General features: G+C 41.0%; 1 protein-coding gene across 3 annotated transcripts in view; it reads right to left on the reverse strand.

The window, feature by feature from the left end:
- Window positions 1–12,213, reverse strand: part of LOC103470921 (connector enhancer of kinase suppressor of ras 2) — a 76,484-nt gene that overhangs the window by 29,624 nt on the left and 34,647 nt on the right. For all 3 annotated transcript variants that reach the window (XM_008419640.2, XM_008419641.2, XM_008419639.2), the window contains exons 6-9: window positions 10,644–10,763; window positions 8,295–8,354; window positions 8,111–8,179; window positions 3,817–3,963 (exon numbers count right to left, since the gene is read on the reverse strand). In XM_008419640.2, the coding sequence (XP_008417862.1) occupies window positions 3,817–3,963; window positions 8,111–8,179; window positions 8,295–8,354; window positions 10,644–10,763 (396 nt within the window). The remainder of the gene's footprint in view (window positions 1–3,816; window positions 3,964–8,110; window positions 8,180–8,294; window positions 8,355–10,643; window positions 10,764–12,213) is intronic.

The raw sequence follows: 12,213 nt of genomic DNA on the forward strand, positions 1-12,213 counted from the left end.
GCAGTCCATCCATCCATTTTCTTACACCCTTGGCCCTCAGTGGGGTCGGGACGGGTGCTGGTGCCTATCTCCAGCTAGCGTTCCGGGCAAGAGGTGGGGTACACCCTGGACAGGTCGCCAGTCTGTCGCAGGGCAACACAGAGACACACAACCATGCACACACACACTCACACCTAGGGGCAATTTTTGGACTGTGGGAGGAAACCGGAGTACCCGGAGAAAACCCACGCATGCACAGGGAGAACATGCAAACTCCATGCAGAAAGACCGGGGCCAGGAATCTAACCCAGAACCTTCTTGCTGCAAGGCAACAGCTCTACCAACTGCGCCACTGTGCAGCCCAACACAGTGCAGTGTGAAAGCAAATTACACCAACTGAATGTAACAAATGTCAATTTGGTCCCCAATCAAACCAAGTCTACCGGACTATCAGGCGTGAAAACACCCGCAGAAACAAAACAAACAACCATGCAGACACACACTCTCTCACAAGAGAAATAAAGAGAAACAAAATAAGCCAGGACGCATATTTTTTGGAGTCCCAATCTTAAAAATGGCTCTGTAAGGTTTTCTCATCTGTTCTTGAATTTCTTTAGAACATGACATGATGTGTGTGTGTGTTTTTCTTTTCTTTAGATATATTAGTCACCTCCGATTGTCAAGTTCTATTTCAAGTGATTTCTTACTATAATTAGAACTGTGTGTGCCTCATAAAACTCATGATTTAACAAGAGGGCAGCCATATTTTCAAAGAATTATGCTGAGTTGGAAGAGATTCTACTTTCACTTCTACTTTTCCACACAATTTGAAAAAGTTTTTTTAAATTACTTTGGTTATTTTTGTCAAATTTTAAAGTTGGCTTAATGAGCTGCAAAATTTAACAGCAACAATAACAAATAGGCAATTCTGCCATAACAAGTTTTAATCAAAGGGTTTCAGGGTTCCTTACGCAAAACAGACAGAACCCTTGAACGCCTCACCCGCCATTCTGGCGCTTACTTCATCATAAACGTGTCACTTCAATTTATAACAGGGCGTTTTAATTTACATCAACTTTACAGAATATATGACAAACGTGCTTTCATCTTCGAAGTGATGCCATGGATGACGAAGTTGTGGACATTAGTCAGACACCCCAAAATAGGCCAGAAGACTTGGCTTGCTGCAATTATCAAAGTGCAACAAGCGCTAATGCATTCAGCGCCTAAAATAGCAGGTGTTTACCCACAGTGACGACTTATGAGTCTGTGAGGGATTTGAGCAAAGCAGGATCACACACAATGGGTGCCATGTGAGTAATCGATTTAGTGTGGTGTGATGTGGATGTTGATGAGGCTTTTGATAACATGAAATGACTCTGAGCACGGAGGCTTAGAGGCGGCAGTGGTGCATGTAGCATCACAGCAATTCTCCCTTTCTTTACCTGTAATCATTAAAAAACAAAGCACCGCTGTAATAATGATGGAATATTAAATTGCTCTTAGCCAATCCTACCCAACATGCAAATGTACACACAGAGAGAGAGAAAGAGAGAGAGAGAGAGAGAGAGAAAGAGAGAGAGATTTCTGCCACCATTTGATGTAAAGAAAAAAAAATCAGTGAGCTAAATTCACATGATATTGTGCAGAGATAATTTGTTTCCTTTCGCAGACTTAGATTTAATCCATTTGAACGTTTGCCATGTTTTCTGCTGAAATTTCCCCAGACGTGCAGGATGCTCTCCAGAACCGGGCTTAAAATGCACATGTGTTTTTCGGTTGTGTGTTTTTGTTTTTGGGAGCATGGGAGGGAGAATCCGACGGAATGAGTATACAGAGAACGACCCAGTTCTTTTGTGTCTCAAAGGAGCGATCGAAATAAAAAAAAAAACAACAAAAACTGGAAAACATCCCTCTGCACGTATACATGCACAAAGTGTGAACAGAAACACACTTAAACACACACGTGTAGCCATGGCCATGTTAGACCGTCTGCCATGAACACACGAACACACACACAAATCTGCTCTGAAACAAGCTGTTTAGCAAGATATTTTGGATTCAGTAAATTATCTCCAGTATTTGCTGAGTAGTGGCTCTTGTTTCAGAGCCAGTGAAGCTGCTTGTTGTTGCTTATGAATTATTAAAAGCTCAAGTCTTTTCTGAGAGAGAACAAAATCTAAAACGCTCCTTTCTTTTTCTCCTCGCGCAGATGTCTCCGAGCTCCGATCAGGGCGCTCGCAGCGCGTTTGCGTCATAACGGTGTGTCAGGGAGCCATTACCCTGATCCTCTGTTCTTCCACACACACACACACACGCACACACACACACACACACACACGCACACACCCACACACACAGCAGCAAATACAACAATAACCACCGAGGAGCAAGCAGAGTCAATGATAAAATGGCAACAAAATGGAAATGGCAACTGGCTCGTTCGAATGAATCATTTGTAACATTGACTCGATGGGCAAATTCAAGAAAATGTCGCACACGCAGTGCTGTATTTATGCTAACAACATCCTGGAAGACAGAATAAAAGTGAGGGTTTAAACTGAAAGCAACAAAAAAAACGAAAAACCCCCCCCCCAGAAGAGCAGCTGTGCTCTGATGAACAGAGATCAAAGCGTGGAAGTAGCATGTAAATGAACTGGTCTGATGCGAAGTTAAAAATAGCAGCCGCAGAACATGGGAGGCTGACAAGACAGTCGGCGTTTCACAAAGCATCAAGGCAGTGTCAGGCTCGCCCTCGTCTCACCCCTCCATCCGACTCAGCACGGATAGCTCTTTTTCTGTGCACCAGAAAGTGTAAAAACTGCAATATGAGGGGAAGATTTGCAAAGCTTGTACAACAGCCGATGTACTCCACCCTTGGAGAGAGGGGAAGCTACAGATCTTTAGCTGACCCCAGCTTTGAAATAATTTCTATTTAAAAGCGTTCAATGTAGCTTACTGGGATTTCATGTAATAGACCAACTTAAAGTTGATAGGATCCTGAGTTGTTTCCAGGTTTCTTTATTCTGTATTCCTCTGTCTTGTTTATGTTTTACTTTTGTTCAGTCGTTCCTAAGCAATTCTAGTTTATTTCTTCTTGTGTAGTTATTCTTTGTTACTCTAGTTCAATTATGTTTCTGAGTTATTCTTTAGTGTTATTTCCTCTCTCTCTTTTCACACCTGCAACCTGTTTCTAATCAGCCGTCTGTTCCTTGTTCAGTATATAAAAACTCGTTCTCGGTTCCTCCTTGCTGGTTCCTCCTAATCCCGAGAGAACACAGGGAGCCAGAGAAGAACAAAAATGACATGAACCAGGAAATTGTTCATTTTTGTTCTTCTCTGGCTCCTTGTGTTCTCCATGTTTTGTTTTTTGTTCTTCCATTCTATATCAAATCTTCAATATCAACTCAAAATGTCATTTGGGTCCAACACAAGCACACACCCATGACAAAAGTAATCATAAAGTTAAATAAAACAAAGACATAGTTTTGTTTTTTTTCCAAACAAAAATCTGAAACATATTTGTTATTACACAGATCAGTCTTAATAAAATTGAGTCCATTGCAAAAACTAACAAATCCTACAAAGTATTATTACATAGTTATCTAGTGCAAATATTTTAGTACAGCTGAAACAAAACAGAACAAGCTTTTGTCTTGTTGTGTCATTTGATATAAAATTGTCTCGCTTAGCTACCAGGAGCACTAAACAGGAGCCTTGAAGCCACAATAAAAGCATAAAAGAGCCACTTTTTGAAAACAACAACCAAAAAAAACCCCTGATTGTTCTGAATAATGAGGGTAAAATCAAGGAAAAGCATGAACGTGTTGTGTTCACCTGCAGGCCCAGTGGTTTCCAGCGTACGTTCCTGAGCAGAGCCGGGGTAGAGCTCAGGGTGTTCTGAGGCCTTTTCTTCAGCGTGAGGATGACTCCGCACGGGTCTTCTCTCAGAGCGTTCACCAGGTTCTTCAGCTGCCATCCCACCTGAGGAAGACGTACACAGATGAGCCCAAAGCTGTTCATACGCCTGACAAATCTACATTTACATTTTTTTTTTTTAACACCAAAAAAATCAGAAAGTTCAACTTTGTAACAAATTTAATATAAAAAAATTAACATATAACAGAATGTCTATGCCATTTTTAGATATTTTTTTTTGCATGAGGGGTAACGCCTCCTTGCCATCATCCTATTCTTTAGTTCTCTCTTCATAAGAAATATGTTGGTAAAATTAAAAAGGTACCTTCTTAAGTCTCATGAGCTACTGGAGCCACGGCCTTAAAGCAAAATAAATATTTTTGCATATTTGTTAAAACTGTCACTATGTTGTGTCAGTTTTTTATGAGTCAGATAATTTATACTACTATTGCTGTCTAAAGAAAAGTGCCGCTCCTGACCAAAAACAACCAATTGGAGCCTGGAGGAGGGTTTTTGCGCTGTTAATCACCCTCATGTACTCTCTCCTCAGTGTGCTAATGTTGGAGAAACAACCTTACAGGATAGCCATTTATCCATTGTAATCAGTGGCTATGCTAACTAGCCTGAAAATTCACAACAGGCTCTGCTGGCTGCAGAGAAGGAGAAGTCGTATAAAAACTTATACGACAAATAAAATTGCCTTTTGTCTGGGACTTTAGCCGCATTAGCATCCGAAACTCCCCCAAACGTAAAAAAAATTTAAAAACTGAAAGTGCATCGTGACAGAAATGCAGGAACACGTGTGGCTGGGAAAACAAAGAGCAAGTTATTCAAAAAGTAAGTGTCATATTGAAATAAATTGTGGCTTAGTCAGTATAAATCCGAAGATGCTGGGAGTTGGTAAAAGGAGCACGCCTGAGAAATGCTGACTGCAGAGTTTTCCTGTGGCTCAGGCCAGGCCGTCTCCAGAGCTCACAGCAATCATCAGGTCATTGATTGGCAACATTGGTCTCAGTTACTGGCAGAGCCTGCAGAGGCCACTACACACGCACACACACACACTGCCTGGTACAGAAATATATCTGCTCTGATTTAGAAAAAGGACCTGTGTGTCGTAGCCGGATTGTTATATTTTGTCTTATTTAATCCAAAACCGACAGTTTGGCAAGACTGAATCTGTTTAGTTTGAGATGTGAGTCTAAAAATTAGAGATGTTGTGGTTCCCCCGCCAAGCGTCAGGGAAATGGGTGTCATCTGATATCGCGCTGGCTTTCATCCACTCCAATGTCCGTCCACTAAGCACTAAGTCACAAAAAATGATTACTGCAGAAAATCGCAGGGAAAAATAAGTTGCTTGAGTTTGTTGAAAAGTGATAAATCTTCACCAGCTACTTGTTTAGTAGTTTCTCTTTGTGGCCTGAGGTTTTTTTTTTTTAGTTTCAATACTTAAAAGATGAAGAAAGACAACAGTTATGAGAAAAAGAACGTTTCCCTGATTGTCAATGCAGCGATTGGGGAAGATTTGCTGTTTTCACAAGAGCTCAGACTGATAGTACATGCCGCTACTCAAACTCTGCAAAAACACAAAATATTACCAATAAAATTATAGCGCTTTTTTTTTATATACACTGGGGGAAGACTTGCAGTCAGAGCTGGATCTGACGGCTGCAGAGCTGCTCTTTTAGTCAAACAAGCCGAGTGCAAAGACAAACAGGCGGACACCTAGCTAAGTGAAACCAGCATAATCTGCTGCTGACGAGATTCTTACAATCCCAGGGGTCTTCATTATTTTCCCAGATGCTATTACCTCCACATAATTACGCTGCCTTTTCAAACAGCTAGTGAGCTACTTGAGCAAAATCCACGTTTAGCTCAGCCGCGCTGAAGGTCCCGTTGTGAAGTCTAAACAGCAACGCTCAAGCCGTGTTGTTTGCTCTGTGTACGTATGGGACGGGCCCGCATAATCACCCTTTAATGTAATGAAATTCTGTTCATTCAATATTCACCCTAATCTCATATTTAATTCGAAGCCTGGTTAGATAAACTTATCAACCGCGATGTCGTGTTTTCCTCTCTCCTCCCAGTGAGCTCACGTTGGAGCTGCTAACTTCTTCTTCTTCCCTTCGTTTCTTTTTATCTGTTCTTCCTCCTCCTCCTCTCCCCAGGTCGCTCTTTACTTCCTCCTCCCTTTTCGCCCCACTCTCCCAGCTCTGTTGCAACCCTGTTTCTCCACACACACACACTCTCTCTCCTACACTCCATGCTTATCTCCTCCCCCAGAGTGAGGGATCAGAGCGGTGAGGGCCCAGCCGAGGGAGTAATAAAGGGCTGAAGCTGTGAGCCTGGCAGGGTGCGATCTGCACTGTCACCCTGAGGAAGAGGAGGGGAGGGGAAGAAGGAGATAACGCACACCTTCATCACACGTCAATCAAACGCCTCAGCACAGAACCCTGCATGCATAGCGTTGCGAGAGAACATCATGGATAGTGTAGAGAAACGGGGGGAGGAAACTCACTTTTGAGACATCTACAGCTTTTTTTCCCCCTCCTTTTCAGAAATCTCAGATAAACACAGGAACAGATGATTCGTGGACATGATGAGTGACGCTCACAAAAGAGTCTGCTCTGTTTAAAATGGCTGCCCGTTCCTTCTGATCTGATGACCGGGATTGAAACTCATGATGTTCAGAAAGTGAAACTGGGTTTGGGGGTTCATACAGTAAAAGGATTTACACAAGTTAAACCTCTGCACATTTTTTTCACAGCACAACCGCCATTGTCATCATACGTTGTTGGGATCTTATGGAGAAGTCAGAGAACTGTTCAACTGAGAGTTCAGACAACCATGTATTACAATCTCTATTGGTTAACTAAGGTTAACTTTACTGCTACTCTCAATGTGGAAAATGTTAAAATTCCCAAAGTCTGTGTCTTTTTTGTTTAGTGTTTTGTTTGTTTGTTCGATTAACAAATTAAATTTTTCATGGATGGGTCACCAGACGTGCAGGTTGAGGAAGTTTTCAAATTCCTAATTTTCTCAAATGTGCCTTTACTTAGAGAGCAAAGAAAGGGTGGAGTGGGACTCTGTCCCATTCACTCCAATTATATCAGAACAGAAGTCAGTTTTTAAAATAGGAGCTGAATTGCTTTTTAAGAGTAAATTATAAATGAAAAAAATATTTTTTTGTAGATTTTGTGGACATAATATTTAAGCAATTGAAAATGATGAAGTTAAAAACATGGAGTTAAAAACATTAAAAACTAAGGGGAAGCGATAAACCTATCATTCATCATTAATAGCTAGTACAGGACTAGCTATTAATGTATTGTAATTTGCATTATTAGGCTAATTTCTCTGTAATGGTCATGGCACCAAAATGGGCTAAATGGGCATTAAAAGTGCAGTTTGCACTGTATGACCAAAATCCGTACAGCAAACAATCTCGATCGACATTAATCACGTTCAATGTTGAACTAAAGGAGATGGGAAAACCGACAAGACACAAAAGTTTCTCCACACGTTACAATTAAACACGTTGGTGGCAGCATTATGCTGTGGGAATCCTTTAGCAAGAGCTCAGAAGCTTTTCGTAGTTGACTGAACGACGGAAGGAATGGCACACGAGACGAGCCTGGAAGGAAACATATTTGAGGCTGAAAGAAACTCAGGACCGGGTTGTTGTTTGTGCTCCTCTAATCTGGAGCAAAGTTCCAGAAAATAGCAAAACAGCTGAAACCCTGAGGTCCTCTCAAGACACACTTGAAAACTGATGTTCACAAATGTTCTCCGTCCCGTTTGACTGAGTTTCTACTGTTTTTGCAAAGAAGAACGCCCAGATATATTTCGGTGTGTGAAGGTGCAACACTGGCTGAGAAACAATGGTCACAGAAACAAGTGTGGCCGTATCTGCAGCTAAACGTTTTATCTCCAAGGGACATGAAGACGTTGACTTAAAATTCAAATAAAACACCTCCATCTTTGTGGTTGTAGTGTGAAAAAAATTTGAAAATGCAGATTACTTCAGCTAAACACACTAAAATAAGGAGCACAGAACGGGATATTTCAGTGGATGATGGAGTTAAATAACAGTTTGTCCTCATGTGGCCCCTTGATGAACACAGTATAAAGTTTGCATGATGTGACCACTGTGGAAGAAGAGCTGGTACATCCTCTGTGCTTCAGTGCAGTTTGCATTTGGAGCTGTGTGACTCACCACCGTCTGGTGGTTGACTTGGATCACCTCGTCTCCAGCGTGGATCTTCTTGCACTGATCTGCCGGTGACTGAAACCAGAAGACAACAAACTTAGTTGATACTGAAGTGGTCCTAGGGGGGAAATATGAAACTAAGTATGATTCAAGCTTCCAAATCGTAATGTTTATGACAGTAAAAACGCACGTTCTCTGTAGTCCCAGTGATGACGTGGAGTCCATCGTATGTCGACTTGATGTACATCCCCTGGAAAACAAGAGAAAAAGACTAGAGAATGAGAATGTGTTTGAAACAATGCACATTTTTGTAGAAAAACCGAAACCAAAAAAATGAAGTTGAGTAATGACTCAACATGCATGGAGTGGTAGTTTTAGAAATAACAATCTGACGCAGCTTTTCAAAAATACAAAAGCTGCTGCTTGTCAGAAAGAGCAACCAATATCAAAACTAATCTTTGGTGTTTTGACAATATATTATGGATTTATCAGTTGTTGATTTTTGTTTTTTGTTTTTTTTGCGGAAGTGCTGAACGTTGTCGTTTGATGTACAAAAAACATATTCTCAGCGAGTTGCAAATCTAAAGCAGTTTATGAAGCGGACTCTGCCAGCCGTGTTTCTGGATCCTGCTCACAAGCTGCATTTGAAGTTATGCTCTCTGGATGTAATTTTGCAGAAGCTTTCCTGGGTCGCATGCAGGGGATTTACAGAATCAAATCTGCTTTCTGATGCACTAACGCCTGAGATGCTGCTGCCAACAGAATTATTAAATAATCTGTTCAGATAATTTGGTTGAGAGCAGAGAATGTAGCACCTTAAACGGTCTAGTTGGAACAACATCAAGCACAGGTACAGACGCTGATTCGTCCAGAGGTGCTCCCAGCTTGCTTGGTGAACCGCTGCGCAGGATTCGCTGCAACACCAAACAGCCAAATGAGGAATATCACCTATCACTGAAGTCTGTGATTTATTACTTATTGTTTTTACTTTATTATTCCCTCGGCTAGACACTCAGGGCTCTTTGCAGTGCAAATGGCGGAAGAAAGGTTGGCCGAACCAAAGCTTTACGTCAGCAATTTTCAGCAGCGATAAAAGTTGAAAATTCAGTTTAGCTAAGTCTAGACTGAACATAATGACTTAATCAAGAAAGCTCTGGTGTGGAGGAAAAATAACATATAAGTCCAGCTGTGTGAAACCTTCAGCTAACCCCAGATAGCATGGGAGTCTTTATAGCCGCAGACATGTTGCATTGTTTCTCTAGCGGGCGTACGTCTATGGTGCATTCAGGTACAACTCTGACACTGCAAATGTTTGCCTTGATACTGAGCGTTTACAAGTGGATTTATTGTAAAAAAAAAAAAAAAGGAAATAAAACAAAATCTCCAGTCAGTTGCAAACGATTTAAAATGTTCTAACAAATGGATAAAGTCAAATTATTGGCAGAAAATCTTAAACTCCATGACTTATTACTTATTACCGAACCACCATTTCTGTGCATCGTCACACACCATTTACCACACCTCTTACTTAGGAGTGGTAAATGAATTATATGTTGAATTAGTTTAGATTTTGGAGACTAACAAGTGAAAACACATTACCCTATGTAACCATGGAAACTATACACAACTTTTAGTTTTTTAAACACCATCCATCCATCCATTTTCTTTACACCCTAATCCCTTAGTGGGGTTGGGAGGGTTGCTGGTGCCTATCTCCAGCTAACGTTCCGGGCGAGAGGCGGGGTCACCCTGGACAGGTCGCCAGTCTGTCGCAGGGCAACACAGAGACACACAGGACAAACAACCATGCGCACGCACGCACACACACACACACACACACACACACACACACACACACACACACACACACGCACGCACGCACGCACATTTTTAGAAAATGTGATTAACCAAATCAATTAAATGAACATGAACCAACAATTTCCTACATGCCAAAAAAAAAAAAAACTAGAAAGCTGTAACACAAAATCTTACCAATATTTGGTCTAGTAGTTTCTAGAGCAAATATCTTAGAGGTATTTGTTTCTAGAACAAATACCTCTAACATTTATATCACTTGAAATAAGAAAAACAAACGTTTCAGCAAGACAGAAGATTGTTTTAAGTCAATAATTCCCTAATATTGATGAAAAAGCATTTGCTCCATTTGTAGATAGTTTCACTTGTAGCTAATCAAGAGAAGTTAAATAATCTGTCAATAAAACTAGGACATTAACAAGTTATTGAGCTAAAACAAGCTCCTCTATCTTGCTGAATAGTTATCTATAGTTTTCAAGCAGATTATTACAATATTTGCTCTAGAAACTAGACCAAAATACTTGGCAACACTTTGTGTTTTTCCGGTGCAAGTCTAGATTTATGACTGCATCATTAACGTCACAAACACCCGTTATTTCTAATGTTAAAATGAAATTATTGCAGTTTTTATTGTGTGTGTGTTTTTGTGTGTGTGGGGGTGGGGCGTGCGTGTGCATGTGCATGTGTGTGTGTGTGTCTGTGAATTTCCGAATGTTGTCCTCACCAGGCCTTCGCTGGGCATGATGCTGGTGAGGTGGACCACCTCCAGATGTGCCGACTGAGATACCAGAGAGTCCGACGACAAAGAGATGATGTGGTCGCAAATCCCTGCGAGGGTCTTACACTGAAGACAAAGATGGAGGTGCAGAAAAAAAACATAGAGAGACCAAAGGAGAGAAAGACAGAAAGTTATTGAGATTGGTTTTGGCTCATGGGGGATGCTGTGACCTAGCTGGAGGAGGTGAAACTGACATCATTTTATCAGACTGCTCCACATCACCACTCCCATCGCTCTGTCACACAAACCGTTTCCTGTCACAGTCTGTCCACACAGACATGCCCACAAGGCGCGCTCGGAGAAGCAACGGCGTGTGCGCGAGTGAGCATTTATATTATTATTAAATATTAATATTTACCAGCGACGCCCAGCTGGTACTTGGTGAAATTTGTGGAACTCCCTTTTTATTTGTTGCCTTCGTTCGTTTCGAAGAAACGACTACAGACGGCACTGTGGGTGTAATTCCCAACTCCTTTTGCTCCCGTCTTAAATCTGAGCAAACACGCCTACTGAGTGGTGCAGCTTTTCTCTGCCTTTGTTTCTAAGCAAAGATTGACATTTTCTCTGGTTATTTGCTCGGCTGCACAGGCACGTTCGTTTATCACCGGCAACATTTCCTGCCTTTTAATCTCCACTGAGTGACTGCAGCGCTTTTGCGGACGTTTATCCCAGCAACTTTGTCTCATGGGTTATCCTACTTAATGCGTGCGCACACGCGAGAGCGCAAATAAGGGGCGAGCCCGAGACGTTTAGTGGCATAGTATTTTTGTGCACAACGATATAAGTATGAAACGATAAAGTAATCTTTTAATCTCAACTCGACGTATTAACAATAAAATAAGCTAACATGTGGAATGTGACTCCACATTAAATAACTCAGAGAATTCTCCACTTTCTTATATAGTCACATTTCTTCAAACCTCTAACAGCTCCTACTACAAAAATGTGTTTTTTTTAATTTATTTATCATTTGTTTTCAAAGTTGATCAAATTATATCAGAGCTGTTTAAAAAACAAAACACTACAAATCAAATTCCTTGTGTGTGTGCAAAAACTTGGTAAATACAGCTGATTTTATTTCTTCCATTTAGTCAGCCTTGATTTTTTTGTTTACATACATTTATACAGTAGAAAATTGGAAAAAAAAATATAAATACACATACATACAGACAGACACACAGACAAAGGCTCTGTAGGTAGAGTCGTCATCTTGTGATCAGAAGGTTGTAGGTTCGATGCCAGCTTCCTCCTGGGCAAGGCACTAAACCCCAATCATTGTGTTTGTGAGTATGGCAACTATTCAAGTTACAAAGTCGCTATCTAAGTTCAGTCCATTACCATTATAGAGAGACAGATGTCTACTTCAGTTCTGTTCTACCACCACAAATGTAAACATGAGGAGCCTACTGAGACTTCAACTTGATCCTCACACTTTAGTCTTAAAGGTTAAGATTAACCAACAAACACAAGAAAAGTATCCCGTGTACCAGAACAAATTCAGTAAAAATCTCATGGA

This window comes from Poecilia reticulata, linkage group LG10 (assembly GCF_000633615.1).
Source record: "Poecilia reticulata strain Guanapo linkage group LG10, Guppy_female_1.0+MT, whole genome shotgun sequence".
NCBI lineage: Eukaryota > Metazoa > Chordata > Actinopteri > Cyprinodontiformes > Poeciliidae > Poecilia > Poecilia reticulata.